At 37.6% G+C, this 23,005-nt stretch overlaps 2 protein-coding genes across 2 annotated transcripts in view; one reads left to right on the top strand and one right to left on the bottom strand.

The window, feature by feature from the left end:
* The window catches only part of LOC141483638 (uncharacterized), a 565,103-nt gene extending 560,927 nt beyond the window's left edge, over positions 1-4,176 (top strand). The window contains exon 3 of the mRNA XM_074178404.1: positions 4,117-4,176. Within this exon, the coding sequence (XP_074034505.1) occupies positions 4,117-4,176 (60 nt within the window). The remainder of the gene's footprint in view (positions 1-4,116) is intronic.
* Positions 1-7,135, bottom strand: part of LOC111506355 (monocarboxylate transporter 9) — an 82,910-nt gene extending 75,775 nt beyond the window's left edge. The window contains exons 1-2 of the mRNA XM_074178467.1: positions 6,978-7,135; positions 6,025-6,151 (exon numbers count right to left, since the gene is read on the bottom strand). Of these exons, the coding sequence (XP_074034568.1) occupies positions 6,025-6,151; positions 6,978-7,070 (220 nt within the window). The 5' untranslated portion in view covers positions 7,071-7,135. The remainder of the gene's footprint in view (positions 1-6,024; positions 6,152-6,977) is intronic.
* Positions 7,136-23,005: the final 15,870 nt, after the last annotated feature.

Raw genomic sequence — 23,005 nt, 5'->3', positions numbered from 1 at the left:
GTGACAATTAAATTGATATGTCGCTGTCAGTTTGTGAATTTTCGAAATTAATTAATACTAATTGTGTGTTGTTGTTCTGTTGTTGTTACTTTAACAATTCAATAATAATATTAAAATGGCATACACAAATGAGGAAATGGCTGATATGCATTACGTTTACGGTCTGTCGCAGGGGAATGGGTTAGAAGCTTCTAGAAGATATGCTGAAATGTATCCTCAACGGCAGCATCATTCACATAGAATATTTGCTCGACTTCATCAACGATTATGAGAATATGGTTCATTCGACAAAAGAACGCAGGATTGTGGTCGCCATCGAGAAGTACGAACACCACAGCTTGAGGATGCAGTACTTAATTTGATTGAAGAACAACCTACTACCAGTACTAGAAACATTGCTTCCAAGCTAAATGTTGATCATATGACGGTATTTCGAATTTCAAAGAAACAACTCTTATACCCTTATCATCTGCAACGAGTACAGGCACTGTTATCGCGAGACTTTCCGAACCATCTTGAATTTTGCAATTGGATGCTGGAAATAATTAGAAGAAATTGTGACTTTCTGAAGACGATAGAATTCACAGACGAATGTAGTTTTTCTCGGGACAAGATTATTAATTTTCGTAATTAGGTACCACATATAGGCTGATGAAAACCCTCACGCTATTGTCGTAACTAACCATCAAGAACAGTTTTCTCTCAACGTGTGGCTCGGAGTTATTGGGGATGATTTAATTGGGCCTCATTTTCTACCTCCTCGATTAATTGGTGAGGCATACGTTCAATTTTCAAGAGAAGTGCATCCAGTACTGCTGGAGGAAGTTCCTTTGGGCGTCAGAAGGGATATGTTTTGTATGCATGATGGGGCTCCCGCCCATTTTAGTCAAGTATCACGTTAGCATTTGACTGAAACATATGCAAATCAGTGGATAGGTCGAGGTGGACCACAGAACTGACCCGCTCGATTCCCGGATCTCAATCATCTCGATTTCTCTATTTGGGGCCATTTAGAGCATTTGGTATATCGTACTCCTGTTCGCGATGTAGAGGACTCAAGAAACCGCATCATCGATGCGTGCAGGGTAATCAGAGAGACTCCAGGAATATTTGAGCGAATACGTGGCTCAATGCGCCGACGTCTAGACGCATGCGTAATGTCTGAAGGTGGACATATTGAACATTCACTATGATTTCTAAATGTTGTGTGTTTTGTTATCAATAAATTAGTTTTGTTTATTACCCTTCAATCGTTTAATGCAGGTACTCACTACAAAATAACAATAAATCCAGTTCGCATTTATGACGATGTATCTCTGTAGTTGTTCGTTAAATAATTTTTTGCTGCGAACTGGTTTATTTTGGGCAAAAAACCCATGAGACATTTTTTGTTTAGAATGAAACAGGCTATCGAAAATGAATTTTTAAATGGTAAACAAATGATAAGACAAAAAGTTACATTGGAAATAAATTTTAGGGGTTGCGTTTTCCACCCCTTACAAACATGGGGTAAACCAAATAAATTACTGGCTAAGTATCTTTTTGGTAGTTCAAAACATCAGGTTAATTTCAATATTGTAACTTTTTCAGTGCTTGTGAAAAAAATTGTTATACAAATTTCATGTACCCCCTTTAAGGGGCTGTATCTCAACAAGGGATGCTCCAATGAAGTTTCTTTATATGAAAGATCTTTTTTTCGATGAGGAATCACCTCCTTAAATGTTTTATACTTATTAAGTTACACCCTGTAACATAAGTACGTTAACATAAGTACGTTAAAATATTCAAGTGACGTATTCCTGAGACAATTTTAAGAAAAAAAGTCTTCATGAACTTGTGTCCGAAAATGCTTCTTTTCGGAGATACGGGGTGTTGAAATGAGTTTTTTTTGTTCGTTTTATGAAAATAACTCTTGTAAAAAATAAGTAAATTTCACGAAAGTCGGTACCCGGGGTGTGAAAATTATAAATTCCTATTCATTTTCATGTAACATCTAGAAGGCGCTGCGTACGCTGTCATTATTTATTTCAAATTGCCCTTACTTTTTTGACAGTAAACTTTTGGTACTTTTCATGAAAAAACAACATGATTCCCACACCTTTTTCAAGTAAAAAAGGTACACCTGCTCAACAACGCTGGAGGTGATCGTTTTCGAGATATTTACAATTTTCTATATCGATGCATATTACTTAGCTCCTAGGGCGCTAAGTGAAGTTGCTGAGAACATTACAAAAACTATAGTGGTGGATCTCGTCAAAATAAACAAATTTTTTCTATGAAATGTTTAACGAAGAATGATTCTTTTTCGAAATACAGATTGTTGAAATTTTTCAAAACATGGTAGGTTTTTGTCATAATTTTTTTGCAATTTTAGTTATTTTCATCAAACTTTATACGCAGTATACCTATACAGACTTCTTCTAAACTGAGCATTATCGAACTGCTTATTCAATCCAAATTAAAAAAAATGTCAGGTTTAATTATTTAATTAGAAAGTGCTACATTTCGGAGTTTGTAAAGAAACAATTCGGCGAAGTTCTATGTTATTTATTAGGAAAATGAACATATAAAAATTGAACGAAACAACTATTACAACAACTGTTCAACTGTGACGACCCCCAACAGTAGTACAAGCGTCTGCTCTCCTCATCAAAGAATTCCGCACCCGTTGAAAAATGCCCGGAGTGTTTCTTATCGTTTCGCAGCAAGCCATGATGCGATACTTCAGTATTTCCTCGTTTTCAATGGGGCTAGCATAAACTAGTGACTTTTGGTGTCCCCTAAAGAAAAAATCAACGGGATTGAGGTCCGGTGACCTCGGCGGCCAATGCTCAGTGCCTCCTCTTCTTATCAATCGTTGGAAATACGCTGAAAAATGTATTGCTTTCACACTAAAATGAACAGGAGCTCCATCGTGCATAAACCAAGAGTGATTTCGGAGACCAACGGGAACATCTTCCATAAGTTGGGGAAGCTTGTGTTCCAAAAAATGTAGGTAATCATCTCCATTCAAACGTAAGGGGAGAAAATAGGGCCCAATTAAATACTTCCCAATTATGTTTGGGTTATCGCATGTGGGTTATCTTACGCCCAGATGTGGTTGTTATGGAAGTTCATGATACTATTTCTTGAAAAATTAGCCTCATCTGTGAAGAGAATTTTCGATAAAATTTGCGGATGTTGTTCCACTTTTCTTTGAAGCCATTGAGCAAATTCGATATGAGGTTGGAAATCACGTAGCGTAAGTGCCTGGACACGCTGAATATGATAAGGATATAATTGCTGTTTCTTTAAAATTCTGTAAACTGTCATGTGACTCAAATTCAAAGTTTGACTAATTTTACTTGTACTTGTCTCTGGATGTTCACTAATTTCTTCGAGAACCGCCTTCTCCAATTTTACAGTTCTTGTAATCCGTGGCCGTCCTACTGCAGAATTCGTTTCAAAGCTTCCAGATTCGGAAAGTCGTCGGAAAAGATTCGCAAATGTCGCTGCACAAGGAGTCACGCGTTGGGGATATCTTTCGTGATAGATGCGTCTGGCCTCGCTTGAATTTCCGTCAGCCAAGCCATATGCAAAAACCATATCAGCCATTTCAGCATTCGTAAAGTCGGGCATGGTACCAAAAAATCACTTTATAAACTCCAAACTGTGAATTTGTCAATTAATAGTTAAAAATGTGACAGCGAACTTCTATTTTTATAAACAAACTTTCATAGCCTACTCGATTTAATTAACTTAATTTGCAAGCGGAGAGAGACAAAAATTATTGAAATCAAATTTGATTATAAAGTAATATGCATCTGTATAGAAAATTGTAAATATCTCGAAAACGATCACCTCCAGCGTTGTTGAGGAGGTGTACCTCCTCAACAAGTAAAGCAAGTAAATCAGTACTTTTTTGAGTTAGTCCAAGCTTTCGGAAAATGTTATTTCCTTCATCAGGTAAACTACAATAATATAAGTTGTACAGTAAAATGAAAAATATTACATGCTCATTATGTGAGGACGGTTAAATTGATGTTAAAGATGAAATGATGAGACATTGGTGAAGATGAAAATTGATATACAACTCTGAATGATTAAAATTTTATGTTAAAATATATTGTCTTTCAGACTGTCGTTGACATCGTGTGTGCAAGATTCAAATGGTCGAGTTTCAGGTTAGAATTTTGAAATATGACAGACTGACTACTGACATATGGTAGAAGGTCTTTAATGTCACTAGGAGTACCAACTGTACCTACTCTAGTTTAATAATGTAAAATCTGTTTTGTTCAAAATTATTCCGATTAGATTAAAAATGAGATCTGAATTATACAATAGAATTGTTCAAATTGATATTATTATTGTAAAAGTTTTTGTCTAGCGTCAATAACTGGGAATAAATTTCAGTTAGGTGATCAATGTCTGTTCTTTTTTTCATACAATTGTTGTTTTAATGTAGGACATTTCTAGAAAGGACCTCTTTACTGAGATTGATTCAGAGGTCAACACATTCATTGAGTTATAATCCATATGGTGGTCAAACTTATTCACATGGTCTGCTAAAGAACATCTTTCTTGGTGTAATCTACAGTCAATTTTGTGCGAAGTGATTCTAGCAGCTAAAGATCGCGAAGTTCGGCCAACATATATCTTTTCACATGATTGACACGGAATAATATACACAACAATTCACTTGATTTATTAAGGGCACTTTGTCTTTGACTTTGCTATGTATTGACTTTATGGTTGGGGCTGTTTTGTTCGCTATTTTTATGTTCGGTAAACTTTGAAATATCCTAGATACTTTGGGAGTGATCTCATTGATGAAGGGTAAGGTTGTGAAAATGTATTGTTATATTGTCATTGATAAAGTAGGAAGTTACATTGGTAGCTAAATTGGTAGTTTCTCGATATTATTTATCAACCGAATAGGATAGGAATTTTCTATGAAAAGATTTGAAAAAATTTTAAGGTTTTTCTTATGGAAACTTGTATCCGAGGTTTTTAGCACTCTATTTTCCAGTTGTTTGACTAAGTTCACTTTCACCGAATGTTTGTGATACGATAGGTAGTTCATGTATCTACCTGAGCTGCATGGTTTTCTGTACCCATCAATGAAGACTCTGGTATCTGTTGCTCTGATGAACTTTGTATCGAGGAAAGGTACTCATTGTAAGTAATCTTCGGTTTCAATCGTGAACTGGATGTAAGGATCATAACTGTTTAGGGTGTCAAGAATCTCGTTAATGCCATCTTGGGGTATTGAAACTATGATGTTGTCTACATATTTAAAAAAAGAGGTTTGAAGGATAAGACTGGTAATACTAACCAGAGTAATTTTAAACAAAACTTATTTTACATTACAAATTAGAATATAGTTGGTACTCCAAGTGACATTTGAGACCTTCTACCACGTGTCAGTAGTCAGTCTGTCATATTTCAAAATTCTAACCTGAAACTCGACCATTTGAATCTTGCACACACGGTGTCAACGATGGTCTGGAAGACAATATATTTTAACATAAAATCATTCAAAATTGTATATCAATTTTCATCTTCACCAATATCTCATTTTTTCTTCATTATCATCAATGTAACCATCCTCACATAATATGTAAGTCATGAGCATGTAATATTTTTCATTTTACTGTACAACTTATATTATTGTAATTTTCCTGATGATGGAAATAAAATTTTTGGAAAACTTGGACTAACTTAAAAGAGTTTCACATGGTTCATGCATAAAATAAATTCAAATATCTATTTAAATTGTGATCAACTATATATTTTTTACTCACCATCATTACATTTTATTACTTTCAATTAACTAATTCACCATTTTATCATTCAAATAATATAATCATATTCAGCATCTTGTAGTAGCTCCCTGGTGATGACAGTATTCACTATCGAAATATTGGAAATATAATGTTATAAGAGTACACCTAGGCTTTCGCTGCATTCCCAAATAATTTCAAGGCTTTGTATGAATTGGAAAATAATATAAATTAATATATTCTATAGAGGCCATCTTACCCGTGAAAGACATAGTCGCGATAAATGTACCCAGTACAACTTCTGTTCCAGTGGTTTCATCTCCAACGGATGCCAGAAATTGTCCATATAAAATTCCGAATGCGGACATTGGTACTATGGTGATATACTGAAATTTCATATTATATACAGAGTCTGACAAAAGTGAAATACAATGCAATGTTCAAGCAAGTTTCACAAAGTTTCTGAAGAATGTAAATTGACAATTCCAATTGACAATTTCTTACTCACGAATTTCGCCTGAGTCTGCGACTCATGCTTCATGGGGGTCCAATAACTATTGAACTGGTTTATATGGAAAACAAAGCAAATCAATACAGTTCGTATTGTATGTATGTGATATTACTCAAATCTCTTGAATTGAGTATAGATTATAGCTTAATAGCGTTTCACTTCAATTTTTTATTGTTGAGGTACTGATAAAATATAAACTTTTCAACGGTAATAAGAAGTAACAAATTATTGAAGCAGGGAATTAAAATACATAACAGTTAGGCCCCCGATTCCCTTCAGATTGTTATCATTTGGGGACTTATTCTTTTGAAATCCTCCAGGAAACCTGAAGGAGATTGAGTCAAGGAAGCTAAAAAGACAGTCACTTATTATTTTCACAGATTCACTCTGCAGTTTCGCAATCAGGCTCCAAATATCTTTCTGGATGTGAATTATGTTTGAAAAATTGTCAAATAGTTCAAGCGAAATTTTGATTCTTATGACAAAATCATCAAATGCCTTTTGAATCGTGTTTCCTTTTACATCATTAAATAGGTACTCCTCTAAATTATTTCAATGGGTAGTGAACGCTTTGTTTAATTATTTTTCAAGACACTCAGCATTTCAATATCCTTTATATCATGAGAAAAATCATTACTTTTCAATAAATAGTAGGTTTTATCTTGGAAATATTGGAATATTGAACATACTCGTATACTCACTTCAATCAAGATGACTGATACTATAATAACATATCCCGAGTCACTTTTCGATGACACATGTTTACACTGATCAATTTCCTGAGTAATTTTCATTTCTTGTGAATATAATTCATTCAGAGTTTTACTTACGATATATTATTTCTAATTGCACGTACACCATTTTTACATACAGATATACTTTTCTTAATCAGCTCATTTAAGTTTCAGGGATAATTTAGATTATTACATATTATGAATTCTTAAACGTATTATGATAACTGTGAGTAGACGATTGTAGTAGAGTAGACGGTAACTTTCTGAATTATTTATATTTATTTTGATTTGGAGCATACCCTACAGGTGCAGTTTCAAATTCGTTTCAGCATCTAATTTTAATTACAGTTAGATGAACTGCCGATGAGCTGCCGATGAACTAAAGAAATCGTGTCTCTGGATATAGGTATCGTACGGTTTTAAATTTGCTGGTTCCTGTTGAATGGATTAGTAACCGTTTTAATAATTTTCTTGTATTCGGGACTTTTCAAAATTCCATATGAAGTGAAAACGGTCTATTCTATTCAAGAAAATCACGTTGACAACTGTTTTTTTTATAATACATGTATTATTGTCTAGATTTCCCTTATAATATCTTATATTATTTTCATACTTCTATAATACAACCTTTAGGATTACTATTTCAGACAGTATTTCTGAGCCAAAGCTATTTCCGGGGTTTGTTGGCCGTGGTGGTTCTACAGGAGTACATTATCAAAGGCAATGAGGCAATTCACGAAGTGATCTAGTTGTTCTGACAGCTGATTCTACAATATTGGAATATTGTTGATGGTAAGGCAGCGTAGGAAGCAATCAAAATTGAGAGGCTTCGGCTGGGCATGTATTCGCTCGGACATCCATGCTCATCTACTGGCTTGCGCACTCTGACAAGGAGTGGTTGGTGCTGGGGTGCACCTAAAGGATACTCGGAGGAAATCTTCGTGGAACGCGATAAACATAAATTACGGATTCACGATGGAGTTCCTTGATTGCCTAGCTACGATGAAGGTACCGTGGAAGTCGACTGACGACGACTTTGGCTCAGGGCTAGACCAGAAGGTTCTCTACGATATCTTTATACACTACACATTCTTCCACGACTCGACCTACCTATACTCCTCCTCCCACTGGTCAGGACAACCTCCGGAGGTTTAACGGCATTCAAAGCCTTCAATTACCAGTGCAGTAGCTCAGCTCACGTAGGCTGCGCTATAGGTGAACATAGTCGGCAGACCTCCTGATATATTGGGGTCTTGGATATGTCGAAGGAAGTCGGTTAGTGGATCCCTCGGTGTGACCTGGATCCGAAGTGGAATCAACTTCTTTGCCAAAGGGCTGTTCTGTGAGCTACCAAACTCATTCGAAGTTGGCCCTGATAAGAGCCAGATCTAAAGCGCCTTCATAAAGATAAGCAATGATGATTCGATTTGTGTGTCATAAACGAGTTTAAATTGGTTGTAACTTCTCAGAAATGAAACACGTTCGTAATCCGCAGCTGTGGACTCTTTTTGAAATGATGCCAATTATAACCACCAACATCCAAACGTACATATTTCATGCTTTAACAATTTCTTGCTTTTCACAGTGGTATTTTTACTATTTTCCGTATTATTTCTTACAGGAATACCATTATTCTCCTTTGATTCTATTTCACTCACTGAAATACTTTGCAAAACAAATGATTTTTCATAAGCCCTACTTCGACGTGTATGGCACGACTCTCAGCGTTCGAATTCCTGAATGGTGCGCAAAATTGTACTGAAAATGAACTCAAGTCAAGAATTGTTTATATATTATCTATGGAAATATTGTCAAACAATTTTTCACCAATTCTCCGACTTTCCACTAATTTTTAATACTATTTTTTATTTCATTTATCTCGAAAATATTGATAGGAAATAATATTCACTGAATTTTATTGAAGTATACCTTCTGCTTAAACCAATAAACACATTTTCAGACGATTTTTCGCGAATAACTCAAAACGTATATGGAACCCAGAATAATGATGAACCTGTGTGTCTGTAGACCCAATACTTATAAATCGATGCTATGTGTTTTTCAATAAACATAAAATATTTTGTTTCCAAGCAATTCAACAGAAGGTTCTATGAGTCAGAAAAATGCATTATTTTTAATTACTCCATGTTGAAAATTTCGATTTTGACGAATGAGAACCAACCATCAACAAGTTATTAATCCGTTTGTATTGGGTTTACCTACAGACACTTTGAACTCAGCATCGTTTCTGATTTTTTCGATAAAATACTCACGTGAGTTATTCGCGAAAAGTGAGTTTACTGATTGGAAAATTGATACTTTCACTCGCGAATAAGTCGAAAAGTTTATAGGGAAAGTTAAAAAGTGTTGACTTTCAAAGAAAATCTTCGTGAAACAAAAGTTGCTCAGAATTCTTGAAGTAGAGAAAATATCTCAAGTATACTCTTGAATTACTTATTAACATATACAATGTGAAAAACAAATCAATACAGTATAAAAATGTAGTTTTTCAACACCCTCTCTCATTGAATAATTTGTTGAATTCCATAGTTTGTGGTAGAATGTTCAGTCTTGGCTTGAACAGCGTTTTGGTAAGTGAAATAGTTCCATTTGAAATCAGTTCCCTTACAAAAAATGTCTTTCATGAATATGTTTAGTATGACTGTGATATTCTGGATTTTGGGCCAAGTGTATTGCAGCTTCGTTATCGACCATCAATACTGGACTATAATTCTATATCCAAAGATTCTTCATATAGTCGTTTCAACCAAACCAGTACACGGCAAGCTTCACTTACAGCCACTATCTCAGTTCCTGTTGAGAAAATAGCTACTGAGGTTTGTCACTGACTGAGCCAAGATATCGCACCACCAGCATATACTATACAAATAACATCTGTTGTTGAACGTCCTGTTGTTTCATCTCCGCCAATCTCAGCATGACTAAAACTTCCCAAGTAGCCTGACTGGTGTTTTTGTACGTTATAACATAATCTGCTGATCCTTTGAGGTATGGAAATATTCGTTTTACTTGGATACAATTCTGATTGCTGGGATCGTCTAAGTATCTGGAAACAACACTGATTGCATAAGGAATGTCTGGTCTTGTACCTGTCATTAGATAAATAAGAGCCCCACCCGCCTCTCTGTATGGAAAAGTATTCAAATCCATTTTGGATTCGTTCTCTTATTGAATAAAATCTTTTTCAATCGGTGTTGAGATAGGTTTACTATCTTGTATAGCAAAGAGTTGTATTCTTGTATAATCAGCTTGATTTAATTGAATGGAACTATCGTTTCCAGTTTTGATTTTCAATCTTAGGAAATAGAAAACAGGTTTTACTGTTGCTTTGCAAGAAATTATTCTTCAATGAAACATCAGTTGTTGCAAGCAAACCATCATCGACGTATAGAACCAGGATTATCATATAATTTATATGTTCCTTTATATAAACATGAAGCTGAATTACTTTGCTGAAAATTAAGGTTCTTTACAACATCATGGAATTTCTTATTCCAACATCTTGGAGTTTGCTTGATTGCATATAAATTTTTCTGAAGCCAACACACTCAATTAGAACCATCCTCATATCCTTCAGGTTGTTTCATACAGTGAGCACCATATGTGATGGATAAATTCATTTCCTACGTTATTAGGCATTTTCAAGAAAAGCCCTGAAACATGTCGATATATGTATTCGAAAAGACACTGTGATATGAAAAAAATCCTCCCTCCTTCACCCCCCTCAACGTGACAGCCATCCACTCAATTTTTTAAATGCAAAAGGGGGTCAAGTGATACCTCATTTTGAAGGTATTCAATTTTCTGTATAGCCTATCTTTTCCTTCGACATCTTTTTGGTATGTGTTTAGCAGTAACTACCTATTACTTTCAGATGCCTCAAATTTGGCTTCTTTTCAAATCATATTTCGAAAGGAGATTTGTCTTTGATACCAGATGTTCCGGATCTGTTTGATCATTTCAGCTCACAAGCTTTGACTCGTACGTCCTTCTCTAGCATGCATCTAGGCTTGTGCAGTTTCAACCACTGTTCGATTATCGCGTTATGCGCAAACATTCTGCTGAGGAGAGTCGGGCATGATGATTTTTTATTGATTCTATAGTTATTGAGAACTTTAGTTATTTCTCTATTTGAGAATTCTGAAATCAAAATCTTCAGCTTTTCTACAACCTTATGTTTCTTTGATGAAATCATCTTTGAACTGGATATAATACTGGTAACCTAACTTGTATGGACAAAACATATTAGGTAGATTGGTGATATGGTTCATAGCACCATTATTAACATACCAAATGCCTTTATCACACGTAGACTACAATACAGGGTTTGTTTCTGCTACCAGAGTCATATTGGTATTTCATGTTTTATGCTTTTCATTTCCTGGTTTTCAAGGGTTACCATTTGCTTTCCATTCTTCAAGAGGAAGTTTAATCTTCCTCTTGAAGATGGTCACTTGGTGATCGAAACACGTGTCGAGGTGTTAAAATAACGGTTTGGTGTTGGGAAAAACTCCAGTAATGTACTATTTCATATGCACAAAGTTGGTTAGTTAAACTATCAATTGTTCTATCATTCTTCGATTAACATCCAACTTGACTTGAATGAAAAATACTCTTGGTGATTTCATTTCGTAGAATATTCCAAATATTTTTGAGTTCAGAAATATGAGATGGAATGTCATCTTCTGCAACATAACCATCATACAGCCTGTGTAACTGTTGCGACACTTCAAGCAGTAGTGTACCTCATAACTTTTGCAAGAGTTTCTTCAGTCATATTTACTGTATGGACCAGTAAAGCATTATTGTCTGTTTAATTAAAGTATCTCAAACCCTTCTCATACTATCTTTTCTGAACACTTCGCCATGAATACTTCATAATAATAAGCTGCTCTTGTATTTCCATGATGACCAGTTTGACTTGCCTTCAAGTAATCCTATTTGTAATTCAGTTGCATTCATGTTGCTTTTGATAGAGCTTGGATTTAGCTGAATGAAAATGATTGTTACAGAACACTTGTCAATGTCAAAAAATTTCACGGGAAAATTTCAACAGTTTTTTATAATTTGCTAACTTCTCTTATACTCCGGATCCTCAGGCTAACTAATCGCGCACTGCTACGTTTGAATGAATGTATTCATTTGAGACTAATATTTATAAACATATACAATGTGAACAACAAAAAATAAATTAACAAATTATGAAGAAGGTGGTTTTTTAACAAGAATAAGTCATTTAATATTCTTCTGGATTTATTTTTTGAAACATTTTTCACTCTTGGGAATCGGTGGCATCCACTATCAGGGTGAAAGGAACACCCGGTGCTGGGTCAACTTTCAACTAGAGAAGAAGTAAAACCAAAATTTAAATTTTTGTGCAAATCGCTGCTGTTTAGCAAAATCATACTGTTTCACCGAATTTAACCCTCATTGGTAATGAGTTAATGGAATGTATAAACTGTCGAATGAAATGCACAAAAATCAAAAAACAACTCATTGACTCGGAACTTCATTCAATTTAATTATGATTTTTCTAAGTAATTCGTCAAATGTGTTCAGGTTTTTAATTCTTTTTTTAGTTCAGTAGACACTTTCATAGTAAGACCACGTTGATGAATTTCATACTGGAACATAATTATTTTGTTTTCACAGACTGAAATTACATATTTTTAAATTATAGAGTTTATCTATGCTGCAAAATGTTATTTTGGTTCTAAAAATTGATAGTTGATTCGGTGAATACTAATTGTTACCTATATTTTATTTATTCTTTAAAGTATTCCACTGAATAGATAAACTGTATGCCTAAATTAATCAATGCTGTCTTGCTGACCATATTTGTATAGCTTATCAGATTACATTAGATATACATGGTATATTTTTCAGATGAATAAAGAGACAGAATGTAAAGAGAACAAAAAGTATAGTAGGTTTGACACTTCAGAGAAATTTAGAATCAGGGGCGTCGCGCCTCCAAAGACATAAACATACAAAGGACTACAACAAAAAAGAGGAGGCGGTAACGCTTAACCGGATTTGGAATCCCGGACTCAAAAATGCTAAAGTGGCAACAGCGCAATGCAATGTTACGGCTCTTAGAGACGACATGTCACTCATCAATAAGTCGTAATCAATAACAACACGCCAGCAGGTACGGCAGGAATACATACGTCATTAACAGGTTATAACACTTCGATGAAAAGCAACACATCATCAAGAGAGGCGGACTACCCGAGTCAACATAAATACAACCTACGGACTACTATAAATCACCAGTCATCAGTGAATCATCAAGATGAATAAACCTCTGGAGAAGCCAGCCACTTGGGCTGTCGAAACGTTAGGATACAGTTACAAACTATAACGGTCGTCAAACCCAAATCAAGATAGTAACGCTAAAAACGAGATATGTTGAAACTTCATCATAAATTTGGGAATGATACGAAAACAGCACAAATTTATTTTGAATTATATCCGGAAAGACAACAGCCGGATAGAACATTATTCGGTATTTTGGACAAACACTTGGCTTAGTAAGTTGCGCTAGAAAAAAAAATGAAAAAAATCCGATTTTCACTTTGACTACATTAACCTTTTTGGATTTCATATCATTTCTAGAAACATGTGGATTTGTTTTCCGATGATATTCCAGGATAGCTTCCAAAATTTCTGCTATCGCAGTTGTCGATTGACATAAAAACTTGGCAAGTTGACTTTGGTGTCACACCAATAGGTGGTTCCACTTATGTCTCGCTTGCGTTTACGCAATTATTTTTATCAAATACTTTTCTTGGTTATTCGTATTCAGTCTCCCCTCCCGATATAGAAGGCCCCGACACTCTGTCGCATGAGGCCCCTATGTCCTCTGTTAACGGATGAATAATATCTTCATCCATCTCACCCCAGCCAGGTAGGGGTATACAGCGAAGGGCGGTATGGATGTCTCAGGACTTTCATGCCACCAATTAACACCAGTCATAACCCGTTTGTCTCTCTGACAAACACCAGTTGAAAGGGGAAGGGAGCCAGGCTTCAACCTGTAGGAACTCAAGATGGATTACGTCGTCGTATTCAATCTAAGACCCAAAAGTCAAAAACAAAAGGAGAGCAACCAGCTAAAAAGCCAGTCCCTTCAGGAAGACCTGCGGGGTCTGGACGTGTCCAGGAAGGGGTCAGTTTTGCTAGAGCTGCATCCAAGGGTGCCAGCAGCTCTGCAAGGCCCGCTCCTTCTCGACCAGAGCCCTCACCTCAGTCTCAGGGGGCTTCAGACATCTGCGCTGCTTTGGAGCAGATGAAGCAACTATTCACCAAATTCCCCGTGCTCGAAAAAATGTTCACGGTGAATACAAACGTGTTGACTGGTACTGCTAATGTCTAGACAACCGACATTGCCTAGATCTTTGAAGATAGTCTTTTGGAATGCCAATGGCTTTCTTCCCAAAAAACTTGACTTCGAGAATTTTCTCGTAGAACATAACATCGATGCGGCTCTAATCCAAGAGACGCATCTGAGGAACGAATCCGTTGTCATTCCAAATTACAAGTTCTTCCATAGAGAACGTATTGGACGTGCTGGTGGGGGAGTTGGCATTCTTGTCAAACGATCCCTCCAGTGTGTCCAATACGGCATTGACAGTGCTCGGTTACACGGAACTGAGGCCGTAGGGGTCGAAATTCGACTGAGGCGGGGTTGTCACAGATTAATCTCTGTCTATAACCCTCCGACTAAACTTTTACTCCCAGAATCACTGGATGAATTGCTGATGGGTAGTGATATTCCGACAATTGCTGCTGGCGACTTCAATGCCAAGCACGGACTATGGAGCAGAGCCACCAATCGAAACGGCCGAGCGCTCCATGCGCATGCTGACAGACATGAATATCTCGTGTTGGGACCAGGTGAACCTACGTTCTATCGCGGGCAGTATAGGCCTGACGTACTGGACATCGCGCTTCTCAGAAACGTCACTCTGACCAGCGAAATTTACGTTCAGTCGGAACTGGACTCCGATCATAATCCAGTAATCCTGGTATTGGGTAATGAACTTCCTTCCCCTGATTATTGCATGAGATATAAGACGGATTGGGATGTCTTCACAGCTCAGCTCGGAGAGATGCGCGCCCCTCCTGAGGGTCTCCGCTCTCCCAACGAACTCGACGCGGCAGTTCACCGCTTCGAGACCTCTGTGAATGATGCCTTTCGGACGGCCACCTCCAATGAGGAGTGTCCGCAGAAGAGCTACAATGAGTTTCCCCCCGTATCAAAGCCTTGATACGAGAGAGAAACCGCCTGAGAAGGCTCTATCAGCGAACACTCTTCCCAGGAGACAAAACAGCGGCAAACAGGATGGCCAATCAAGTAAAACAGGCCATCATTGACTACCGAAATGACAGGTGGGAGGAGCTGTTGGAATCCATTGAGCCTGGGAGTGACGAGCTTTGGCGAATCACTAAAAGACTCAAGGGAAAGAAGACAGCTCCCTCACCCATTCACGGAGAGCGCGGAGTATGCTACTTCCCCGCCGACAAAGCGTTGGCTTTTGCTGACACGATGGAACGTCAGTTTCAACTTAACGTTGACGACAATGACGACATCGACCGCGATATTCTGCTCGAAGATCGGGTTCACCGCATCCTTAGGGAAGATGACGATGATGTCATTCGTCCGGCTTCTGTGGAAGAATTGAAGGGCTACATCAAGGCTGCAAAAGCCAAGAAAGCCCCGGGGGTTGACTCAATAACTAACAAGTTATTGAAGAAGCTCCCGGAAAACTGCGTCGAGAGCCTATTGAACATCATTAACAGCTCTCTGGCTCTGAGATACTTCCCCAGAAGGTGGAAACATGCGGCCGTCGTCATGCTCCCAAAACAGGGGCAGAACCGGCTTTTCCCGCAGAATTATCGTCCGATTAGTCTGCTCTCGTCGGCGGCTAAGCTGGCTGAAAGAGTCGTACTTCAATGGCTCAACGAAGAAGTTGAGGACCGGAATGTTCTGCCTGATGAGCAATTCGGCTTCAGGAGAGGACATTCCACTGAGTTGCAGGCTCTGAGACTGGTCAAAAACACCATCGCGGAGTTAAATAGAAATAAAAAAGTCCATCTAGTCCTACTAGACATTTCAAAGGCCTTCGACCGCGTTTGGCATGAAGGCCTTCTTCACAAATTAATTGCGTTCGACCTGCCTCGGGGCCTGATCCGGTGGATTGGGTCTTTCCTGAAAGACAGAACATTTCAGGTTAGAGTAGAGGGCTCTCTGTCTGACAACAGAGAGATCCTCGCTGGAGTGCCACAGGGGGCCGTGCTCTCTCCCACGCTCTATTCTCTTTATACCAGCGACCTTCCGAGGTCCGAGCATGTGAAGGTATCTCTCTACGCCGATGACACGGCTCTCCTCTCATCTTCCATGGGTCGGGAGCTCGGGATCGTCTATATGCAACGTGCATTGGGCGACCTCGAGCGCTGGTACCTCGAGTGGAAGATCCGAGTGAATCCGGAAAAAACTCAGGCAATAACCATGGGAAGAACGATAGCTTCTCCGGCCATGAAAGTGAGAATCTCTGGAAGGGAGATTGATTGGCAAGCGCGGGTCAAGTACCTAGGTCTTCTTATAGATCGTAGGCTCACGTAAAGGCAAAAATCCAGGGTAGGGTGGCAAGCCTGTACCCTTTGATAAATAGAAATTCCAAGTTAAGCCTAAAGAATAAAATTACGATCTATAACATGATGTTCAAGTCTGTCATCATGTATGCTTCAGGCGTTTGGGGACAAGCGGCTCCGACTAATATCTCCATCTTGGAGACTCTACAAAACAAAATTCTACGGATGATTGTGAATGCCCCGTGGTTCGTGCGGAATGAAGCCATCCGCAGAGATTTGAAGCTGCCTTCCATTCAGCAATCCATTCAGTCGAGGAATCGGCGAGTTTTAGATTATGCTGAAACTCATGAAAATCCTTTAGTCAGGGAAGCTATAGATTACGCTGTAGACGACCCCTCCCGATATAGAAGGCCCCGACACTCTGTCGCATAAGGCCCCTATGTCCTCCGTTAACGGATGAATAATATCTTCATCCATCTCACCCCAGCCAGGTAGGGGTGAGATGGATGTCTCTTTCTGACAAACACCAGTTGAAAGGGGAAGGGAGCCAGGCTTCAACCTGCAGGAAATCAAGATGGATTACGTCGTATTCAATCATCAGTTCAAAGGGTAAGGGAGCCAGGCTCCAACCTGATTGAAACCAAGACGACGTGCAGGTCGTATTCAATCAGTCAGAGAAGCTATGGATGCGATCCCTCCCGATAAGGAAGGCCTCGACACTCTGTCAAATGAGGCCCCTATATCTTCCGTTGAAAGATGAACAACTTTTTCATCCAACTCACCCCAGCCAGGCAGGGGTACACCGTGAAGGGCGGTACTGATGTCTGAGAACACGCATGCCGCCATACCATCAACACCCACATCAGTTATGACATGTTTGTCCTTCTGGCAAACATCAGTCGCAAGGGTAAGTGAGCCATGCTCCAACCTGTCTAAATTCAATATGACCTTCCACCATCGTATTCAATCGAATCGACGAGTTTTTGATAGTGCGGATGTTACGTTTCAATTTAGCACTAGATCAAAACTGCTCTTATGTGACCTTTCAAAACACTACCTTACCTTTTAAGATTTTTATTCAAAGGATATTAACAATGTAATTCAGTTACAAGTAGATTCTATTCATTTAACATCATAGTAATGGGAATCTTCCGTTCCATAGAAAACCATACCTGAAATGTACAAGAATATATGTATGCTCCCTGACTAACTGCTTTGACCAGTACTTACGCATTCTCCTATTGCCAATCGACGTTGGAGATCCGAAAATTCCTCGCTAGGTTGAAATAGTTGTTATTGTTTGTTTCTCAGTTTACTTCGCCTATCATTTTTCAGCCGTTGCCTGCCTTATTCTCTATACCTTTCCGAGAATATTTCTTGCATAGATTGTTATTAATCACTTCCAGAAGGATTACTACATATTAGAGTCATATCGCCTGAAAAACAATACTAGTTAGCTCTGGTTTCTGAATACTGTTTGATATTTTCGGTAAATATTCTGCATAATATGAATGTTCAAATATTCGTACTGAATGGGAAAGATGTGACGACTTACCTTATATGTTTCTATTCCATTGCATAAATAAGGATTGGTAAATAGTTGAAAATAGGTTGGAGTGAATACTTTTGTAAACATTCTAATATACAAGGTTTAGAGACAGCTGTTGGTTGACATCCGCCGAACTTTCGTAGTGTCGTTCCGACGAACTACACCGAACTAGTTCTACAGTTGTTCACGGGTGGAGGATTTATCGGCTACTCAAGTTGTCAAGGGTTGTTTTAGGGTTGCATTGCTTTGAGAAGGAGTTTTGATGTGTCATGGACTTGATGATGTCTCAAGTGGCTGTGGAGGAATTGATAGATTTATGATGTTGTGCACAGCGCCCCTTGGTGCTTGTAGTGTAGATTGGACGCACTGTGGCAACAACTGGTTAGCTGTCAGATGTGGCAGTCTCTTAGTATTCGGGAGTTGGCCTTCGATTGAGCTTGGTTCGGAGTTCAAAGGTACCATCAGACTGATTGTAGGATATATATGGTTGTATCTGTGCCATCCTTCACGGGGATTATTTCTACAAGTCAGGATTGTATAGTGGAAGACTGATTGGTCATTTTGGTGTGGATATTTGCAGTCTGAAACTTAAGCTCTTTTGAGGATTTGTGGTGGTTACCGAACTCGTGCCAGGTGGAAGGATTTCCGAAATTAGGTATGTCTGAATTACTGTCGCATCTCTCATGTGGTCTTAGCTATGATATCACCCCTTCAATTCTACAACCTTCGTTTCTCGTCTCTAGATTCATAAGAAACAGAAGGCCCTTAGTCACTCTTCAAGTCCCAGTAGGACTTCCGTGCAGAGCACCGCACACGAAGAAACGTATAGAAAACCCCTTGGCCAGGGTAAGAATTTTACCATTAAATGTGTTTTTGATGATTTTAGTAATTTCTGATTCCATCGTTATATCTCAACTGAATATTAGTATTGAAGAGAGGTTTCAACACTCATTCAATTTTCTTGATTTTTGCGGGTCATATGGTTATACAGGGCACCCAAAAATATACTCTTGTTATCTTGCTACTTTGCTTAATGAAAATATACCAGGGGTATTGATTAGTCAAATAGTCCCTATCGAATGGGGGTTGAATCTCACCTTGTTTTCATCTGATTCTGATTGAGAATTTTCTTCCGTAGGGTTTTTTCTTCTTCTTTAAGTTTTTTATCTTTCTGGATCTTATTTGGTGATCCATTACTGGTCCAGCTTGTCGTGCCCTACAGGGTGATCCATCTCCGCCGTACTACAGGGTGATCCACCGGTGCTACAGGGTGATCCATCTCCGTCGAACTACGGGGTAGCCTAACACCATATACCGGGTGGCCCAAAAGGAGCACGCAAGTTATAATTGATTTATTTGAATATTTGTGCTATACTGAGTTATTTAAATGATTGTTTGCCCTTATGTTTATTGATACCTGTTGATATAGTGTTTGTTTATCGTTTATTGATCAAGAGTTTGTTTATTGATACCTGATTGATATAGATATCTGTGAAACGGAAATTGAGGTATATTCCTCCTTTCACGATTGCTGATTGACACCGATGCGCCTACGCCTGAGCTCACGCGACGCAAACGAATTTGTCTTAACCTTCCAATACTAGTATTTACGATTTCACATACTCAATTTTCGTAGTAGTTTTACTTGACGTATTGTAGTTTCTTTTGAGCGTCGTTACTACCGTAATTTGTGGCTGATTGAATTCGTGGTATATACACCGCGCTCTTGTATTGACATTTGAACATCGCGTAGTAGTGTGAATATTGCATTGTTGTCTTAGAAGCGTTGTTGGTTAATCCATGTAAGTTAGGATTACTGAATAAATCATATTGGGAATCTTTATCTTTTATTTCCAATATTAATTGGTAAGTTACTGATATTGTGAGTTACTTAGGGTATCTGGAGGATTAAATTTACCTGGCGCCCATTAAGATCTATTTGAAATTTGCTAAGTTGTTTAACCCACTCCCGTCTCCACTGTTTAGCTTAGCCGCGGATACCCATCTGTCTTATGTGTTACCGACAGATGATTTAGTCTCCTCTTGTGGTTTGTGAGGTGACACGGAAACAAACGAAAATCCGTTAGTTAGGGAAGCTATAGACTATGCTGTAGACGACCCCTTTCGATATAGCAGACCCCGATGAATGAGGCCCTCATGTTCCCCGTTAACAGATGAACAATTTCGTCATCCATTCCACCCCAGCCAGGTAGGGGTACCGGGAAGGGCGGTACTGATGTCTGAGGACTTTCATACCGCCATCACCTCTCAGTCATGATGACAAAATCTGACAAAAATCAGCCGCTGTGTCTACTGCTGGCTCTCAAATTGAAATCAATATGGGAATGATCAGAATAGTACTTATCTATTTATCTTTTGATTTTAATGGAATTATTTTCCAGTAGCTTGACTGCATTAACCTTTCACTAGTTCGGACTTCCATTGTCTACTATATAAAATGATTTGAAATCCCTGAAACAAGTAAAAAAGAATAATTAAAGAAGAATAGTTGAAAATAACAATTGTTGCTTAATATAATTGTTATTTTCAACTATTCTTCTTTAATTATTCTTTTTTACTTGTTTCAGGGATTTCAAATCATTTTATATAGTAGACAATGGAAGTCCGAACTAGTGAAATTCAGTATGGGAATGTTTAGAATAGTATTTATGTATTTATGTCTAGCTTGCGTTTACGCAGTTATTTTCATAAAGTACTTTTCTTGGTTATTCACATTGTGTCTTCAATCGAGTGTGCAACAGGCTGAAACAGCTGTCTGCCGGTGGCTCTCAAATTGAAATCAATATGGGAATGATCAGAATAGTACTTATATATTTATTACTGGAGTACTGGGATACGCAGCATGCCAAAGAACACAAAAACTTGGCAAGTTGACTTGGTGTCACACCAAACGGTGGTTCTACTTATGTCTAGCTTGCGTTTACGCAGTTATTTTCATAAAGTACTTTTCTTCGTTATTCACATTGTGTCTTCAATCGAGTGTGCAACAGGCTGAAACAGCTGTCTGCCGGTGGCTCTCAAATTGAAATCAATATGGGAATGATCAGAATAGTACTTATATATTTATTACTGGAGTACTGGGATACGCAGCATGCCAAAGAACACTCTTAGGACATTAGGTCCAATTACAGAAGTAAAAATATTTGTACTTACATATTGCTTAAATTTTGATAAAACTACTTACATTATCCGTGAGCTTGTATGCAAATAGTGGAAAATCATCACATATATGTTCAAAAACATTTAGGTAAAGTTGACAATACTATCTTGGTAACAGATTAATTTTTATTAGGTATTGCAAGTACCTACTGTTGGAAGAGATATACCAGTCCAACCGATGAAGCTGTCGTGTAGTAGGACAATCTATATTGTGGAAATTGTATAACTGTTATCATGGATACTGTTAATAAGTTTCATCAAGTAACGGGTCAGTGTATTTATAAGTAGGTTTTATGTTCGAGAACACATTTTGAACTAAGTAAATCCACAAGGTTTACTTGCGATCAAAAAAACTTGAATCTGTAAACTTATGAATCTGGTCATCTGTGATTGACATCGAAGTTAGTTATGAATCTGGTCAATCGTGATTGGGTCGAAAGGGTGAGTTATGGATCATCTTGCCTGCTCACCTGATAAGAATCGGTCACAAACTGATGCTTTTTCCGATAGTAAAAAAAATGATTCCCTCAATAATTTTGTCATTTTTCATATACGTGTATATCCTCAACATGTGAGCATGTTTTTTTCAGTATTGTGTTATTAGAATTTCAATGTAGTTCAATTGATTATCTAGTGATTCTAATGGTGCCTGTGAAGATGCCATCGGAGGTGAACCCATCAATGTAAGTTCGTTTATACTATCATCATTGGGGAAAACTGAATATTCGACATTGTGTTGGTGTTATTAAATATTCGCAATAGTATTAGCCAAAGAATGTTGTTTTCTAAAATGCATTTGCCACGTACTTGAAACGTTTGTAGAGATTGCATTGTGTTTTCTCTTCATATCTATTTATAATAATGATCAAAATTGGAAGATTACATAATATTGTTGTTTTCAAAAATGGAAGTAAATAATTGATATCTTATCTCAATGTTATTAGCAGTCGGAATGCAAACAGTGTCGAGAAGTGAATATAGAATGAATACAATTACTTCATTATTTATTGACATTTGCGATAGGTACTGCTCCAAATTTAGGCAAAAATTGCGTGTATAAATATCATTCCTAGATAATGGATAGGTGCATGCTCATCAATACTGTGAATTTATTGTTAATGCAATATTGATGAAAATATTGCTCATGATACTAATTGAAAAAAAAACATAGTGCGTTGATATTTTCGGTCTAAATCTCTTATACCAAAATACTTTCTGGATGGTATATTCATATATCAAATAATTAGTAACTTCAGCAAACGATAAACATTTTAACTTTTCGTATTTAAATCAGTTATTCCACTTACACATATGTGTTATATAATTATTGAGACTGGATTAATTTGAATAACGATAAACGACTGCTTGAAATGATGATTATTCGAATGTCTGATTCAAATGCTCCAATGAAAATTAATATACGTACCAATTCCTGAAAATATTTAATTTTCCAAATTAATAGCCTCAGGGTACCGCATTGTAATGGTCAATCTAGTAAAAGTTCATTTACCTAAATATAGTTATGATATTCGGCAATTAGCGATAAAGCAATAATGCTGATTGGCAATATTAGACTTCGATCTAAAATCGGGGACATATAATCGATCAACAGATATAGGAAATGCTAGAAAATAATATTATCCGACAT

Source organism: Leptinotarsa decemlineata, unplaced genomic scaffold, assembly GCF_025532065.1.
Source record: "Leptinotarsa decemlineata unplaced genomic scaffold, Ldec_3_MD MMD2_tig00003798_RagTag_RagTag, whole genome shotgun sequence".
NCBI classification, from domain to species: Eukaryota; Metazoa; Arthropoda; class Insecta; order Coleoptera; family Chrysomelidae; genus Leptinotarsa; species Leptinotarsa decemlineata.
This window is presented reverse-complemented; position numbering and strand designations above follow the sequence as displayed.